At 42.8% G+C, this 18,926-nt stretch overlaps 1 protein-coding gene across 6 annotated transcripts in view; it reads right to left on the bottom strand.

The window, feature by feature from the left end:
• Positions 1 to 18,926, bottom strand: part of LOC127430127 (teneurin-4-like) — a 443,558-nt gene that overhangs the window by 310,303 nt on the left and 114,329 nt on the right. For all 6 annotated transcript variants that reach the window (XM_051679634.1, XM_051679635.1, XM_051679636.1 and 3 more), the window contains exon 2: positions 10,050 to 10,336. In XM_051679634.1, the coding sequence (XP_051535594.1) occupies positions 10,050 to 10,272 (223 nt within the window). In that variant the 5' untranslated portion in view covers positions 10,273 to 10,336. The remainder of the gene's footprint in view (positions 1 to 10,049; positions 10,337 to 18,926) is intronic.

The following is an 18,926-nucleotide window of genomic DNA, read 5'->3' as shown; positions in this document are numbered from 1 at the left end:
GTTTCGGCTAAAGCAGGTATTTAAATTGTATGCTGTATAATATAAATATGATATGTAATATGAATGTTTAGATTATATTTTAACTAGCATTATCAATTAATCTTGTGCTCGCAAATATCTGTTCGGGTGTAAATGTGTAAAATGTGCTGTAAATATCGATGAAATCGATGAAGTGCGCGAATGAGTAAATGTTTGCGGTGTGCTATCTCCGGTAATGGACCACTGACAGACATATACAGCACGTGTCAATACCCATTAATTTTCCATAATTTATGCATATCGGCTACTGGTATTATACGTTGGAATATATATATGTAATAATAGTTTAACTTTTTTTTTTAGGAATGTGGCTGCATCACGCTCGCCTTCACCTGCCATTCGCACTAGGAGGGCATGCAGCACCCCAGTCGAAAATCAGAAAGAGTAATTACACATTTACCCACTATTTTACAGATGTTAGTTTAATTTTGTTTATATAATTAGTGATAATACAATATGTGTCTATATGACTGTAACGTATACTCAGACTCGAGGATGATGTTTGAACCCAAACAGGTATTTATTGACACACAAAAAAAAGACATCAGGTAAGTGATGACGTGACAGTACTGGGTTGCAGTGGTGATAGTTTACGTGATGAAGACTAATGCTGATAGAGATGGTGACTTTCCTTGAGGTCGAGGGTGTGCAACAATGAAGCTTGCGTTGAGGAGATGGACACTGGAGTCGCTGGAGAGGAAATGTTTGGAGTAGAAGAGTCGCTGGAGAGGAGAGGAATCGTGATGGTGTTTAACGCTGGAGATACAGGTAAGTGAGTCTGTACACGAAGTTGAGACCAGACACAGAATGGAAGGGGAATGAGGTTTATATAGAGGGGTTGATTGATGCAATGATTGGAGGCAGGTGTGGGTGATCAGTACTCAGGAGAGTGAGAGGGTTGAGTGAAATTGGTAGGTGGGTCAGAAGGATCCGTGACAATGACTTTACAATTTATTTATTTATTTATTTTTTAAAGGAATGTGGCTGCATCACTCTCACCTTCACCTGCCATTCACACTAGGAGGGCATGCAGCAACGTAATGGAAAATCAGAAAGAGTAAGTACACATTTACCCACTATTTTACAGATGTTAGTTTAATTTTGTTCATATAATTAGTGATAAAATAGTTCTTTGTGTAATAAACATGCTCACAGTTGTTTGTTTGTTTGTTTGTTTTACAGCTATAAAAATAATAGTGATCAGACACCTGTTGCAAAGAGGGCCAAGACGAACATTCAGGCAAGCAACAGGCAGTCCACTCTGTCATGGAAAACAGAGACAGACACTGACATGGTTCCACAGACTCCTGCCTGCACAGGAACCTGGACCACAGATGAGTCCTGCTGATGCACACACTCCCCAGAGTCTCTTCAAAATGTTTTATCACAAGATACATGGAGGATAAAGACATTTCCATGTCCTGCACCTGTGACTGCCTACAACAAACACATGGGGGGCGTTGACCTGTCTGATCAGCTGTTACAGTACTACACTGCACAACACAAAACAATTAAGTGGTACAGAAAGATCTTTCTACACTTATTGGACATTGCTTCCACCAACGCTTTCATTATGCACAATGAGCTAGGTGGTAACATGACCCACAAAGAGTTCATGGAACAGCTTATTGCAGAGCTCTGTGGTGTGTCACAGAAAGTAGCACCAAAACAGACCAGTAGTGACAATGTACCGGTTCCAGGAGCTGAGCTGACATCAGATGCAAAGGTTATTGCCACTGTTGGTCGCCGGAAGTGCATGCTTTGCAAAGTACAGTACGGTAAAATGCCAGGCATGTGATGTTCACTTGTGTGTTCAGTTGAACAGGAACTGTTTTAAAAAATGGCACAAAGACATGTAACTGTATTCTCAAATCTGTGTGCTGTGAACTGTTCACTTCATAGTTTACAATGCTTATGTGCAATACTATGTGAGCGAGTAGGCTACGCATAGGTGGATGAGTGGGCTCATACAAACCATCCACCTTCGGTAATACTCTCGTCTCTCGCTACCACACCTGGAGTTCGCTAGTTCGAATCCCAGGGCGTGCTGAGAGACTCCAGCCAGGTCTCCTAAGCAGCCATATTGGCCCGGTTGCTAGGGAGGGTAGAGTCACATGGGGTAACCTCCTCATGGTCGCTATAATGTGGATTGTTCTCGGTGGGGCGCATGGTGAATTGAGCGTGGTTGCCGCGGTGGATGGCGTGAAGCCTCCACACGCGCTATGTCTCCGTGGCAATGCGCTCAACAAGCCACGTGATAAGATGCACGGGTTGACTGTCTCAGACTGCAATTAAGGCAACTGGGATTCATCCTCCGCCACCCGGACTGAGGCGAATCACTATGCGACCACGAGGACTTAGAGAGCATTGGGAATTGGGCATTCCAAATTGGGAAAAAAGGGGAAAAATACCAACAAAAAAAAAATCATTAAAAAAATAAATAAATACTCTCGTCATTCCCTATATGCACTGGACACTTTAATTATTTTTCTTTCATCTTGCACTGTCCCTGTTTGCACTTTTGCCCTGAATGTCTCTTTTACACTGTCTTTTGTACCACTGCTCTATGTGTTGTTTCTATGTGTTGTTAAATCCGTTCATCAAAGAATGATGAAACTGTTTTCAACATTGATAATAATAAATGTTTCTTGAGCAGTAAATCAGCATATTAAAATGATTTCTGAAGGATCATGTGACACTCAAGACTGCAGTAATGATGCTGAAAATTCAGCTTTGATCACAGGAATAAACTGCATTTATATTTATTTAAATAGAAAACTGTTATTTTAAATTGTTAAATATTTCACAATATCACTGTTTTTGCTGTATTTTGGATCAAATAAATGCAACCTTGATGAGCAGAAGAGACTTCTTTGAAAAACATAAAAAATCTTACCAATCTAAAAGTCTTAAATGGTAGTGTAGGTCTGAAGTTTTTAAGTCTTTATGTAAAGAAAATGTATAGTCAGATTACTTCTTTTAACTTAAACTTGATTTTGTGAATAAGCTACAAACAATACATTCAATCATTACATCTCCTCACATTCCTCATTGATAGGCCCAGGGGAGGGGTCTTTGTCTCCTCAGGTGTGAATTACATTAATATTCATGTTCATTCATGCCTCCTCTCATATGGCCTTTCTAACACTTAAAGTGTCTTACAAAAGTTGAATAACTATACTGTTTCGTATGAATGAGTGATCAGGATGGTTTTCACATCATTTTGTAGCAAATACTCTAGGCTACATGATCTCAGTTCTCAAAAGTCTTGTGAACAAATGTTTAGTATGTGTTATATGGCCTTATTTCAGTGACTTAAAATTTGTGTTTTTTCAAAAACCACGCATAAACGTTTTCTCAAAAATACAAACATGTACATACATGTTGCTAACATATTATTGTAGCCCAGTTTGTGCTGAATACAGTGTTATCAGACTTTAGCCATTAATATGTTTGTAAGCAACTGAAAAAAGCACAAATGTCAAGGCATGTCAAAACTTCTCCAGGGCCCAAAACACCCTCAGACCCCAGAGGGTTAACTCCCATGTCCTGTGAAATGACGGCATTTTCCACACTGTTCGTATAGCCCCAGCTAAGTTTCTATGTGCCTATCTGGATGATATCATTATTTACTGTAATGATTGGCAGCAGATAGCATCTGAGGTCTGTCCTGAGGTCATTGAGACGAGCGGGACTCACAGCAAACCCAAAGAAGTGTGCAATTGGGTGGGTGGAAGTACGATATCTGGGCTTCCACTTGGGCCACAGGCAGGTGTTGGGCCTCATGTATTCAGATAGAAGACAAAGGCAGGCCTAACAGTCAAAAACATTCCTCAAGCCCCCTCCTTTTAAGTCGTAAATTTTACTGACAAAAATCACGCCAAAATCAAACAAAGGGAGTCCAAAACAGACTACAGATCCATGAAGCCTTGCCCTCTAAAGGATCGAGCTCTCAACTCCTATTGGATGAGGCACACCACAGAACGTCCCTCAAACATGACATCATCAGGACTTCAAATAATTCTGAAATGCTTCCAAAGTGGCTTCCAGCGACTTAGTTCACTGAATACGGACGTAGCTTTTTGCTGCTCTCCGGTGCAACCTCGTGGCATAAGGAAGTAATGTCCGACTTGAAACTGTAGCCATACAATCTCCATCTCGCTGGACGAGCTAAGATTACTCCGTGTTCAACCGAACACTCTAACGGATCCGAAGGAGACCGCCGAGCAATTCGCATCTTCATCCGTTGGCCTACAGAAGTGAAGAGATTAAAGATTTCTCTTCCATCTTCAATCAAGTCGACATTTCTGAGTTCTCCGCCAGCCCGCCGAGAATCAACAGCCGTACCGCCCTCTGAGAATCAACAGCCGTACCGCCCGCCGACAGCGCGAAGAAACGTCTTCTCGTCATCACTCGAGCCTCAAGGAACCGGGTCAAAGTTAAAGGACGGAGGAAAACACATTCTACCTGTGTCCTCATGCGATTCAAGTAAGAGGTTACGTCTGGGCAGAGATAGAATATTATAGCGTGTTATTCTTGTGTTTCAAGGTTTTTTGCTTGTATAGTTTACGGACCGCCATGTCCGCTCATTATTAATACTCAGGGTATTAATTATCACAAATTTGTTTTGCTGTATTGTGGTCCAACCAAATTGGACTGTTGTGCATTTTCGCCATCGCGGGTGAGACAGCAACTGAGTTCATCCATTAAAGAGTCAAATAACAAGGATCTTTTACGAGCCCCGCTCGTAAAACCGCGTCTCTGAGTGATGAACACGGCTGCTTTATCTCCAGCTATCGCGAAATCAGCTTTCAGGCTGTCACTTAATAATCTCTCTCTCTCACTAACCACACTGACACACACACACCTTATGTGTTATAGGATTATTTTTTTATTTCCATATCTAATCATATCACTGTTTAGTTTGTAGTTGTAAGTCGAAAGTTTATTGACTGCATTGTATTAATTATTAATTGATATTACTGCATAAATAAACTTTGTTTATATTACAAAGAGAAGTGTTTTGGTTTGTTTTGCATACGCCTGTGTCATGCTGACGGGATGTCACTGCTTGGATTCAAACCTTCATTCATTGTTTTTTTTCCCGAAAATCGATATTCTTCGGATGTCGATTTTCCTAAGAAAACAATCTAATATTGAGACTGTTTTAATATTCGGTTATTAGTCCCTGATTTCAGGGTGGTGCCCCGTCAATGTTAATCCTTATTAATATTCTATTGATTTTTGATAATTGATAATTATCTTTGATTGAATTTGAATGATCAATAAGCTAGTGTTAATTGTAATTAATGTTTCATTGACGTTAACAATTAACGATTATCTTTGATAAGTGTTGATTTTAAAGGATTAAAAAAAGCTAACATTGATTCTCATCAATGTTCTATTGATTTTTGTAATTAATAATTATCTTTGATAATTATTAATTATTGCTAATAACCAAACTTGCTCCTAAACATAGCACACTACATTTACTGGAGTCCCATATGAGGTTTTAATGAGTTAGATCCAATTAATTAATTTAAATATTGATTAATAACTACAGAAATAATTACCAATTATTTCTGATAGTAACACTGATCTAAACAACCAGTAAAGCCCTACACAGGTGTGGTTCCAAATTGATGAAACCACAGTGATTGCAGCCTGTCTAATTTAATTAATTAGGTTTGTGCCTAATTATTAGACTGTTACCAGCCTGCTGACTGATCAGACTAAAACAGGGCACCAGATCTGGTCCAGTGGACGGAGCTGTGTCAGCAGGCATTCACGCAGTGGGCCGTCATGCACTCTCCTGACTTCTCTCTCCCTTTTTTATTGCAGATGGATGCATCGGACAGGGGGATGGGAGCGGAACTGTCCCAGATGGTGGAGTGGGAGGAGCGCCCCATGCTGTACATTAGTCGCAAACTCTCACTGAGGGAAACTAGGTACAGCACGATAAAGGAGTGTTTGGCCATCAATTGGGCGGTCGCCACCCGATACTACCTGTTGGGGTGTGCTTTCGCCCTCTGTTTGGACCATGCCCCACTCCAGTGGCTCCATTGCATGAAGGATACCAAGGCGCGGATCACACATTGGTATCTAACTCTCCAGCCTTTTAAGTTTGAGGTGGTCCATAGGCCGGGGGCACAGATGGCTGTGGCAGATTTCCTCTCTAGAAATGGAGGGGGGGTGTTGATGTGGCCGTGGCTGAGCAACGTCTGTGGAGAGCGAGGCCAAGAGAGGAAGAAAGGTAAGGATTGACACCTGTGGGAAATTATCTCTAACAGCTGTTTACATTTGCAGTGAGAGCTGGGAGGGATAAAAGGGCAGTCTGAACAACTGGAGGAGAGAGAGAGAGAGAGAGAGAGATGCACGATGCTGACTGTGTGTTCATTCATTTTATGTTGTGCTGAAAAGCAGTTTGTTAGTTGACAATGAAAAGTGTAGAAATAAAACTCACTTTAGATTGTTCACCTGGCTCCCACTTCCTCCTTCAGAGAGAGTTAAAGAACTTTGTCACATACAGTATGTTATTTTATTTTATTTTATTTATTTATTTTTTGCGGATAGAGTTAATTGGACACTATACATACAGATATAAAACATATTAAATGCTGAAGTTTAATTTGTTGAAGTTTAAAATCTCAAAACTATGGTTTTCTCTGTCTTCACGGTTTCACTTTTGACACTGGTTCAGATGAAAATATAAGTGAGCATTTTCGGGCAATGCAAAGAGATATGTCAGCTTGCCAGTATCTCTCGCATGCCCAGTTCACTGCTTGCGGGTGAAGTCTTAATTCTCCATACAGTAAATCTGCTCCCGTGTTTATTATGCCTGGAACATGCGTTGTGTGTAATGAATGACATGCACAAATGTACATTGTACATGTACAAATGTGTCTGGGGTTGTTCCTAGCAGGCAGATGTCCTAATCCTGCCTCCACCCTAATCGGAGCCTGTAAGACTGAGTAGCCTGCCAGGAACATCTCAGGACACCTTTCTCCTATCGTGTGAAGTTTCAGGAAGTAAAAAAAAAAAAAAATGCATTAACTGCATAAATCTTTTTAACGCATTAAACTAAAAAATATTAATTGCAGAATTTAACATGTTACATTTCCCAACCCTAGTTAATATTGTTATAATGTTATTTAATAATACAAAAATAACTTTGTTATGGTAATGAGAATCAGCTTTGAAAAAAATGGGAAAGGTAAAAGTATACTGCCCGGATGTTGCGGTAATCAGAATTAGGGGGTAAAATGTGCATAAGTGTCCTGAAAATGCCACACTGTAATGCAAGGTCTTAAATGTAAGCTTTATTTCCTTTATGCAACAATAGAATTTGATATTTGTTTTTAATTGATTTGGGGTTAAATATTACCAGGATACTTGCTTGATGGGCTTCGTGAGAATCAAACACACAGCTTTTTACCAAAGAAGGACATTTCAAATTATCCAAATAAATAAATAAACCACCATTTGAGCACCATGAAAGCAGTCCATATGACTCATACACTTCTGAAGTCTTCTAAAGCCATACAAAAGCTTTGTGTGAGGACCAAATTGATATACAAGTATTTATATAATACTGATAATCTGATAATTGTGTTCCACAGAAAAATACATAAATAAATACTTGCACACCACAGGCTGAAAAACAGCTTTCACACAATTCAACCAAACTCTTGTAGGGAATTTGGTAGTTTAAATGTACACGGGATGGGTTGAAGTGCCCGCGTATGTGTGAGCTAGGAATTTAATTAAACTGTCCTTATTCTACATTATTAAGGAAATGTATAATGGAATTAGTCGCATTCGACAACCATTATAAATTAGATAAATGACAAATAACTAGATTATTTGACTGAATAAAATTCTCCAACATTAAAATTGTAATACAATGTCTTGTTGTATCCGCTCACAATTTCTATTGTAAGGAACTAGCTTTAATAAGGGAATTATGATTAATTCACTTATTGGAGTAATATTATTCTCATGGCTTATTGAAAATAATATCACACATATTTTAGGTATAGCTTTGAAGCGAAATCTTTTTAAAACAGGGATGAGATTATTTATCAAAATATACCACAGTCAAATTATCTTTGAATACAGACAAACTTTATTGCTGTTCTAAACATAAAAACTAATCTAACACATACAACATGAAACAAGTTGGTGAGTAGTGACAGAATGTGAAGTAAATGATCAATACAGAGAAAATTTACTTTATGGAGTCTGTTGACAATGCCTTTAGAACCATTTATCCTTCTTTGAGTCTAAATCGATTTACAATCAGATTACCCAAAGTATTGAACTAATACACCAGCAATTTGAGCAAAAGTCTGGAGATGTACTTGCATGTCATTGCGTTTCCTTGCGTTGCGTTTCCTTGCATTGCTTGGTTCTTTGGCATTTGGAGAAAGTTCCTTCTGTCGATGTATTAGACTCTGTAATGATTGTTGATAGTTGTTGTCTCGATGGATGATGAAGTGGGCTTTGAAGCGAGGCCTTTGACAAGGAGGACTCGCGACTTCCGTTGGGTGTGTGAACCGTAGAGTGAGAGTGAAAGGCTTCCTTGGGACGAGTCCCGAGTTTTCCTTGGACTCTACATGGCACGGAGGATCTGGATGCTGAACGAGACCATTCCAAGAGAGGATTTCAAGAGAGCAGAGGAGAGAAGAAGGAAGAGGGAAGAGTGTTCTTCCTGTTTTGGAAACATTTGAACTGAGATTGGCCACACCCCAGAGGTGTCCTGAGCCAATCAGAAGTGGCTTTTCAGAGACACATGGTCGACTGGTCTGTCCCTTTCAAAGTTGATTTACCATCCTTTGTGTGGAGAGTCCTTACATTCTTCCCGCTCAAAATAGTGAATGTTTAAACATGAACTTTTATATCTTGAAAGCGGTGCAAGAGACATGACATTCGTTGTCATCAACATTCTCTATGTAAACAAGCAAGCATTTACATACTAAATGTGACATACTTTCATGACTATTACATGTGTAAGAAACAAAACATGAAAATCCCTGGTTACAGATCATACTGGTTAATTCATTGGTTTTACTACATGGATAAAACATTACATGTTATAAGAAACCTGATTGTCAGGGTATTTTAACAAGTTAAGCCTTGATTAGTTACCATTCTTAGTAGAATGAGATGAGTCATACAAGATTAAAGATTATAATCTCGATTTGTTAGTTAGAAGTGATTACAAATCACTACACATATTTTAAAAGGTACATCGGCTATAATCATTAATTTGTCAGTTATAAAAGTAATCACAGGACAAAGTAATTTTCAGAATTATCTAGCAAGGCTAGGTATTGTGTACACTGTGGATATAAATGCATTCTGTTCATTTTAGAGGGTTAACATTCTAAATGCATTCTGTACATTAAGAAGTACAACGTTCATGGATTCCCTTTTAGCTGCTGTTTGCAGAATAATGAGGATCTCATGACTAATTATCATCCAGAATAAAGAGTCATAGAATTGGCGTCGTTTTGTTCATTGTAATTTAGGAGGACAAAACAGAGTGTGTTCTGAGTCTTTCCTGGGAGTTCCAGGGAATGTGTCCTCTGTCTTTTATTGCTTGTGACCTCTGCACCCAGGGGCCTCTTTGCAGAGATGGTCTTAATAGCAGTGTCAGGCCAGAAACATTGAATGTGGGGGCATTTCTTCAGAAGCATGAAGTTCTCAAGTCATGCGCTATTTGAACAAGTCTCTTTTGTTAGTTTTATTTGCCAGATGTGAGCTTCTTCTAGGCTTCTTGATGTCAGCTCGATCAGAGTCTTTTAATTTATGATGTTGAGGAATTCCAGGGTTAAATGTTTGGGTTTTAAGTCATATGGCTGTAATTCTTCTGCATCTAATATCCTACACTCTTGTTTTAAATGTATTCAAGTCTGCGCCAAAGTTCTAGTGTGAAATCATCTTTGTATCTTTAATTTACCTGCCATAAAATTCACATTTCACATTTTTAGAGATCTTGTTGTTCTTACCTTGTCTGCTGAACTCATCAGATTCATGGTGCACCACGTCTTTGACCCGGCTGCCGTAGGCCAACCTGGTGTCCTGGTCGAAAGCTTTGAGGGTCTCGCTGGAGCTGTAGGATTTGGGGTTGAGCTTCCCATCCTCACTGTCGGCAGAGGAGCTGGTGTACCGACGCTCAGTGTCTCGCCTGGAGGTCAGGGAGCGGTAAGGTCTCCGTTCTTTCACTTCCATGGCAACCTTGTCTCTTGTCTCAACATCAAAGGGTGGGAAAGCAGCCAGTTCAGTCCTTATGATTCTACAGGAAGACACGTACAGATAAAAACACATGGTTATTATGAGTACTGCTTCGTGTGGCAAAAACATGCCAATGTTAGTTACTATTGAGTAAGCGGAAAAAAACGGTTGGCCTACTATTTTCAGCGAGATTCTGAAGTACGGGTCGACTGGACATTTTACGATCCCATAATCAATTTAGTTTGAGTTTTTAGTAAAAATAAATCTTAAACATCTTATTTAGTTTTACTTTTATTATTTTAACCTGGTTTTCACCATGAAAATACCCACTGAAGCTGGCATGGTGTTAAGAAACAAACAAACAAACAAACAATCCCATAATTCCTCCGGAGCTGAGGCGACGTCGCATTCAAAACGCTGGATTTAAAACAACATGGAGAGCCGCGAGTCAGACGGCTGTTTTTAACTATAAGAGGCATAAATACCAAGAAAGCTGTTCCTTGTTCTTAAGTGGTGCTTGTTTAACAAAATCAGAGTTGATTATTTTTGCGGTAGTTCTTATTATGTCATATATTCAGGTCACAGTTCAATACACTTGTACCCAGATTAGTATGTCAAAAATCTATTCATACTACTCACATGCATACCTACAGAACATACTGTTTTACAGGCCAAGAAGTGTGTCCTTCATCAGATACAGTATGTACTCGGACAGCATGCAAATTCAGATGCAGGGTCAATTTGTTGTCTGTACAGTAGGGATGGGCGGATCGATCCTGAAGTATCGATACTTACGATACTGATATTGTATCAAAAATATCGATCCTCACACAAAAATATCAATTCTAACATTTAAAGAAAATAAATAAATAAACTAGGGATATGATTATTTGGTTACCATGAGCATGAACAATAATCATAAAATTCAAAGTGGAATAAAAAGGATTAGGCTATATTAGCAGTTACTTGTGCAGGATGGGAACTATTTCTTCTTCCGCTCATCTTAACATTCATGCTGAAAGACACAAGCAGACAAGCACATGCGCCGTCACAAGGCTCGTTCAAACAAGAGGGATCAGTGCCTTGTAGAGGTAAAGACAGAAAATCCGAGAAAAAGCTGCTGGAGTAAATTCATGCTAAAATAACAATATATCTAAAATTGACATTTCTTATAATGAGTTTGTGTGTAATTGTTGTTAATAAGTAATTAAAAAAATAGTTGTTTTACTAAACCATGGTTTTACTAAAATAATATTGTAGTTACCATGTTTTTTTATTTTTATTTATTTATTTATTTATTTTTATTTATTGTTTTGGCTGAAACCATGGTTTTACTACAGCAATATTTTAGTAGTAACCATGGTGAATTGTGTGGTAACTATGGTTTAACTAAATAACATGGTTAAACTATAACACTGTACTAAAACCATGGTTAATGTTTGTAAAGGTAAACGTCCTGGTTACTTTCATAACCTCCATTCCCTGATGGAGGGAATGAGATGTTGTGTCTATGTAGTGACACTAGGGTTCACTCTTGGGAGCCCCAAACACATCTGCTTTTTTGAATAAAGGCCAATGAGAATTGGCGAGTGGAATTTTCATGCCACTCCCCCGGACATACGGGTATAAAAGGAACTGGTATGCAACCACTCATTTGGGTTTTGTGCTGAGGAGCTGAGACCAAGTCTTGGCCATTTCAGCGGGTAGTTCAGCAATGTGGCAAGAGGGACACAACGTCTTGTTCACTCCATCAGGGAACGGAGGTTACAAAAGTAACCAGGATGTTCCCTATCTGTCACTCACTCAACGTTGTGTTGATGTAGTGACACTAGGGGTCCCTATACAAAATGCCACAACTAGCTGAACTGTGTTGCGTGAACTGGTGGTGTGTGTTGGGCAGACTGCTGTGTGCCTCGTAGCCAGTGCACCAGGCCGTCACGTAACCTACACCAAAGCTCTTATGAGCATCGAACGGTCCATCAGGAACAAGTCGACTGCCCAACTATAGGGACAGGATAGCCCAGCCGAGGCCTCTTTTCCCTCTCTTTTCTCCCCAAAAAGAGTGGAATTTGTTAACTGACTGGGAGCTATAAGTGTCTGCGTCGGGGGGTGTCCCTCCCAAGGGGAAGACACAACAGAGAACACACCCTGCCCAAAAAGGGGGGGGGGGTATTTTGAGTGGAATACGTCACATGGTCTTACCGAGTCTTGTCGGAAGTATGTCATGTGGAGAGGTCCCATGGTAGGTCCTACCCGAAGGGGGGGGGGTTTCTACAGAGCATGGCGACCGGGGGCAGAGGGGCCTCTGCCCAAGGAAGATGCAGTTTGCTGTCAGGGAAACAATTTTGTAGAAGATATCACATGTGGTCGCCTTCGGGGAACCAGCACATGTGGAGCACCTACCTCAGTACAGGGGCTCATTAGCGCACGTACTGGGCCTGATATGCCATTGTGATGGTGTCGATGACCCAGTGGGCGATCCTCTGTTTAGAGACAGCACTTCCTTTCCACTGTCCACCAAAGCAAACAAAGAGCTGCTCGGAGCTTCTAAGGCTCTGCGTGCGATCCAAATAGATTCGTTAAGCTCGCAACGGACACAGCAACGCCAAGGCTGGGTCTGCCTCCTCCTGGGGCAGCGCTTGCAGGTTCACCACCTGATCCCTAAAAGGAGTCGTGGGAACTTTGGGCACATAGCCCGGTCGGGGTCTCGGGATCACGTGAGAGTAACCCGGACCGAACTCCAGGCACAATTCGCTGACAGAGAACGCCTGCAGTTCCCCTACCCTTTTGATGGAAGTGAGCGCAGTCAGGAGGGCAGTCTTCAAAGAGAGTGCCTTAAGCTCAGCTGACTCCAAGGGCTCAAAGGGAGCTCCCTGTAGACCCCGAAGAACTACGGGGAGGTCCCATGAGGGGACAAGGCCCGGTCTGGAGGGATTCAACCTCCTAGTGCCTCTCAGGAACCTGATAATCAAGTCATGCTTCCCGAAATACTTACCATCTACTGCATTGTGATGCGCCGAAATAGCGGCTACATACACCTTCAGGGTGGAGGGGGACAGCCGCCCCTCCAGCCTCTCCTGCAGAAAGCATTGATCCGACTGTGCATCTCTGGGGGTCTTCGCGTCGGGAAGAAAACCACTTAGTGAACAGACGCCACTTCAAGGCATACAGGTGCCTCATAGAGGGAGCCCTAGCCTGAGTGATCGTGTCTACCACCGCAGGTGCCCCGTACATGAGAAAGAAGGTCCTTCCTCAGGGTAATTCGCCAGGGGGGGCTGTCGCAAGGAGCGAGAGATCCAAGAACCACGTCTGGGTGGGCCAGTAGGGTGCTACTAGGATGATCTGCTCCTCCCTGACCTTGCACAGTGTCTGTGCAAGTAGCCTCACTGGTGGAAATGCATATTTGCGTAGTCCAGGGGGCCAGCTGTGTGCCAGCGCATCTATACCGAGGGGTGCCTCGGTTAGGGCGTACCAAAGTGGGCAGTGGGAGGATTCCCGGGAAGCAAACAGGCCTACCTGTGTTTGACCGAATCATCTCCAAATCAACTGGACCACCTGAGGGTGGAGTCTCCACTCTCCCCTGAGGGTAACCTGACGTGACAGCACGTCCGCTGCGGTGTTGAGGTCGCCTGAGATGTGAGTGGCTCGTAGCGACTTGAGGCACTGCTGACTCCAGAGGAGGAGACGGCGGGCGAGTTGTGACATGCAATGGGAGCGAAGACTGCCTTGGTGGTTAATGTACGCTACTGATGCTGTGTTGTCTGTCCGGACCAACACGTGCTTGCCCTGGATCAACGGCCGAAACCTCCACAGGGCAAGCAGTACTGCCAAGAACTCTAGGCATTTGATGTGCCAATGCAGCCACGAACCAGTCCCCTGGCGAACTGAATCACGTAGCCGAGTCGGACGGTCTGGGTCAGCCACCGCGATGGGTTGGAAACCGTGAGCCACGCGTCCACACTCCAGGCGAGGGGGACCAAGGGAATGATCATGTCGGATGTACCAGCGGGTGGGGCCTCGCGGCAGGGTGGAGCTCAAGGTGCCACGTCAATGGGATTCGAGCCGCGTGGCTGTGCTGAGTCCAGGGACATCAAAGCACTTACCTGGCTCCTGCCACCCACCATAAGATTAGCTGAGGAGGGGGGAGGAGGAGTCTCGTCCCTGTAGTTCAACGGACCCAATCCCGTGTGTGGCGTGTTTGCACCACAGCTGGGCGCACAGGGGCAGGGGGACCGCCACTGGGGTGCCATACCTGCAAAGATGGGACGGTGGACATGTGACCCAGGGAACAAGAAAACCACTCTTTTGTTGAATTTTTGGGTACCGCAGCCTCTTGGACATGCGCCGAAATTAAATGAAAACGAAACAAAAGATTCTTCTCCCGGCCCTCCACTGGGGGATGGAGTTGTCTGCTCACCAGCTCTGGAGAAGCGGTCTCCTTGCCCCTGGGTCACCCGTCTCAGGGGCGCTTCGAAGCCTTCCTCAGGTTCTTGGCAGCTGGCCGTGAGACGGATGGCATCTGCCTCCTGCGCTGGGCTCCACACCGGGGGTGGGCCTGCGGCAGAGCCAGTGTTGTAGTTGCAGGAGGACGCCCTTGGCGACGAGCAGACGGGGTGCAGGGTCTTGAGCCACGCCGGGGCAGGATATGCTGTATGGCCTCCGTCTGCTGCTTCAGCGCCGAGAACTGCTGGGCAAAGTCCCAGGCCAACCTGGGAGATGGGGGCATCAAGGAACTGTGCCTTGTCAGCCTCGCACACCTCAACCAAGTTGAGCCAAAGGTGGTGCTCCTGGACCACCAGGGTGGACATTGCCTGCCCGAGAGACCGCGCCGTAACCTTCGTCGCCCGGAGAGCGAGGTCAGTCGCCGAGTGCAGTTCTTGCATCAATCCCGGGTCAGAACTACCCTTGTGCAGTTCTTTTAGTGCCTTGGCTTGGTGTACTTGCAGGAGAGCCATGGCGTGCAGGGCGGAGGTGGTTTGTCCAGTGGCACCATAGGCTCTAGCCGTCAGGGACGGCGTAAACCTACATGCCCTGGATGGGAGTTTCGAGTGCCCATGCCAGGTGGCGGCACTCTGCGGACACAAGTGCACAGCGAGCGCCTTATCCACCTGAGTGATCACCGAATACCCCCTGGCCGTTAGGCCATCAAGGGTAGCGAGAGTGGGGGAGCTGAAAGACTGGGACCAGGAAGTAAAAGGTGCCTCTCACGATCTTGTCAGCTCCTCATGCAATTCCGGGAAGAAAGGAACGGGGGCGGGGCATGGCCGTGTGGCGGCACCCCGAGCCCAGAAACCAATCGTCAAGCCACGAGGGTTCAGGGGAGAGTGGAGGGTTCCACTCTAGCCCGACGCTCGCGGCTGCCCAGGAAAGCACGTCCATCATTTCCGCGTCGGCCTGGGACTGGGCGACCACTCCCGAAGGAGGAAGCCCAGTCGAAGCCTCTGCGTCCGACTGGACGAACCCGCTCTCTGATGCTGCGCTCGATAACTCGTCTTCTTTCTGGGCTCCGAACGAGATGTCGAACTGGCCCTGAGACGAGCCGGCGATCTCGTGCTGGGGAATGGGAGGTCTGTGGGGGGATACCCGGTGGAGGTGGTCCCACTGAGGTCCCCAAATCGCCCCCAGTGCTAACCAGCACGGCCTCATACCCGTAGGTAGAAGGACTGAGGCGGAGAGCCGCTGGGGTGGCTTGCTTTCTTACGAATGCAAGCCGCGACCGCAACGTTGCCATGGTCATGTTCTCGCAGTGAGGACAAGACCCAACCACGAACGATGTCTCCGTGTGGGCAGTGCCCAGACACGTAAGACAGCGATCGTGGCTGTCAGAAGTGGAGAGATATCGACCACAACCAGGAATAACTCACAGACGAAAAGGCATCTTTAAAAAGACGTTCCGTGTGTGCCACTCTTTTAGAAAGAAAATATACTTTTTTTTTTTCGAATATACTCTTTTAGTTGTTTCTGCCGAAGCGCCCAGGGGCGTTCTCTGCACTCCACGGGTGCAGAGGGGGAGAAGCCGCTGAAATGCACCGTAGAATCCAGCAGATGAGGTGAATGAACTTTGCGGATGAATTCAGCTTCAATGAATAGAACCGCTCGGCTCCGAAGAGAAAATCTGAATGAATGGTTGCATACCAGCTCCTTTTATACCCGTATGTCCGGGGGAGTGGCATGCAAATTCCACTCGCCAATTGACACAACGCCAAGTGAGTGACAGATAGGAAACAAAACAGAAGTTTAATAATTTTCTGTTTAGGCTCACAAATGTAACAAAAAATAAAATAAAAATAATGACTTGAATTATGACTAAAAATACTATTTTTAATTACCCATTTTATCCCAAGAAATAAAAAAAAATAAAAAAATCAGTTTAATAGAAGTATCTATATTGGTATCGGTATCGACGGTATTGGACTTAAAATTATTGGTATCGGATCGAAAAGAAAATAAGTGGTATCGCCCATCCCTACTGTACAGAGGTGTTGTTGCCTGTTCGGCTGGAGCTGTGCATACTGCCCCCTGCTGATAGAGATTTGCAAAAACATGGAGGTGGCACTTTAAGCTTGAAGTGCTAAATTGGTAGGAAAATTCCTTATTACAGTGGTGTGAATAATTGCATAATTTTCTTTTAAAGCATTATTTTTTTATATAATTATTGATAACCACACTGATAGAAAACGTAAGTTATTAGCTATTATGTGGCTAGTCCTTTACAAAACATAAGTTGTATTAATGTTGCTTAAAATAGCTAATTAACAAATCTGTGGAGGGGCCAGTGAATATGTTGGCAGGACAAGTAATTATTATTATTTTTTTTATTTTTTTTTTTAAACTTGTCTGTTACATCTAAAACCTTGTCACTCCAGGAGAAATTGTTTTTATAGAGGTATGTTGCCTCTGATAACCATTAAGCAGTTCAATCAAATTCATAGTCTTTCATCAATGTTCTTTGAGCATTTATTAATTTCAGTGTTCGCCAAGCATAAGGGAAATGCAAAACCACACTTGCTTTCTTCATTTGATCATATCACTGCATACCCAGCTATATTAGTGTGTTGCTCAGTACAACGGGCGACTCAGACCATGTTTTGTCAGCTGGAACATTTTTGTGACAAGACCCTAAAGGACAATAGTTAAAAAAAGAAGAAGATTTCTGGAACAACTTTTAAAATAGTCCACCCAGACTGGGCGACATGACGCAGCACTGCAGCAGTCTGAAACAGCATCCATTTTGATAAAATACCGCACAACAGATCTTGTGCCTATAAACTTTATGACTCAGATAGCCCTCCCTCCTTTCATCGTGCCTCAGAGAAAAATGCTGCACTTCCAGCAGATATTTAAGTTGCAAGTGTCCTTCTACTGGTTCTGCTGTTTATTTAATGTGAATCACAGCCCAACAATGCACCCTTATGACTCCTATCAAAAGTATCAAACCAGCAGCGGTCAAAACACATGGATAAAAGGATCATTATTTGACACAAAAACACAGGAGTTTGCCCAAAAACGAAATGAAATATTTTCCCAAACCTCTAAGACACTCTTTGTTCCATGGAACACAAAAAGAGACTATTTTACATATGCTAATTTGCGGAAAATTGACACAGATTCATACTGCTGAGTTCCAAAAAGGACAAAAAACACCTTTAAAATACCACAGAAGCAGTCAATACAATTCCTGCACTATATTACAAGCCTTGTAAAGTCATACAATAGCTTTGTGTGAGGAACAGACTGAAATTTAAGCCATTGCAACATTACAACAACAACATCAAGGGGGTGAGTAAATGATGACAACATTTTTATTTTGGGATTAACTTTTTCTTTAATATACAATGGGAATCAGGGGTGTAGCAGTCATTTTAAAAGTGTGTGTGTGTGGGGGGGGGGGGATACACAGCTGTGAGTAGGTGGCTTGCACAAACCCAACACTTACAGTGCATTATTAATATTTTACAGTAGTCACTGAGTCAACTGAATCAACAATCAAAAGAACATTTTAATCCTTTAAAATTTTTATGTCTACAGACCTACAAAGAAACTTTAGTAGAGGTTTCAAGCATTAGAAGTACAAAGCAAATCAATAATTTCACTACAGTTTGTGAGCTGCTGAGCTTGACTTTTATCAAAAGACAACAATAATAGTCTTATTATAATTATAATGATTTTCAACTATTATAAACTATTCAAACTATTACCTCACAAACATAATATAGAAAGCATAACTTAATGAAGACTCAGGCGCTGACATAAACTCCACTTACAATGTGTGCTTAAAAGAAGGATTGTCCTTGTTTCTTTTTCTGCAGTGCATTTCACGTAATGCTGCCAATCAAGAACGATATGTTGATAAATAACTTTCATTTGTGTGTTCCTCATCTCTAGATTATTAATGTTATTATTTTATTATTAATAGACTGTCTGACTGACGGCCTATTACGTAAGGGTTGTTTCGGCTCATGAAACTCACCTGTGATTGGATGGATGGTTACTCAATCAGCCTAAAGTAACAAAATGCAAAGAATACTGTATACAAATCCACCATTTGGACTCAGTATGGGTTTAGCTTGAAAAAGTGCGGGGGACAAAAATCACCTTTTTAAAGAGTGTGGGGGACGTGTCTCCCACATCCCCCACGGCTGCTACGCCCT

This window comes from Myxocyprinus asiaticus, chromosome 39, assembly GCF_019703515.2.
Source record: "Myxocyprinus asiaticus isolate MX2 ecotype Aquarium Trade chromosome 39, UBuf_Myxa_2, whole genome shotgun sequence".
NCBI classification, from domain to species: domain Eukaryota; kingdom Metazoa; phylum Chordata; class Actinopteri; order Cypriniformes; family Catostomidae; genus Myxocyprinus; species Myxocyprinus asiaticus.
This window is presented reverse-complemented; position numbering and strand designations above follow the sequence as displayed.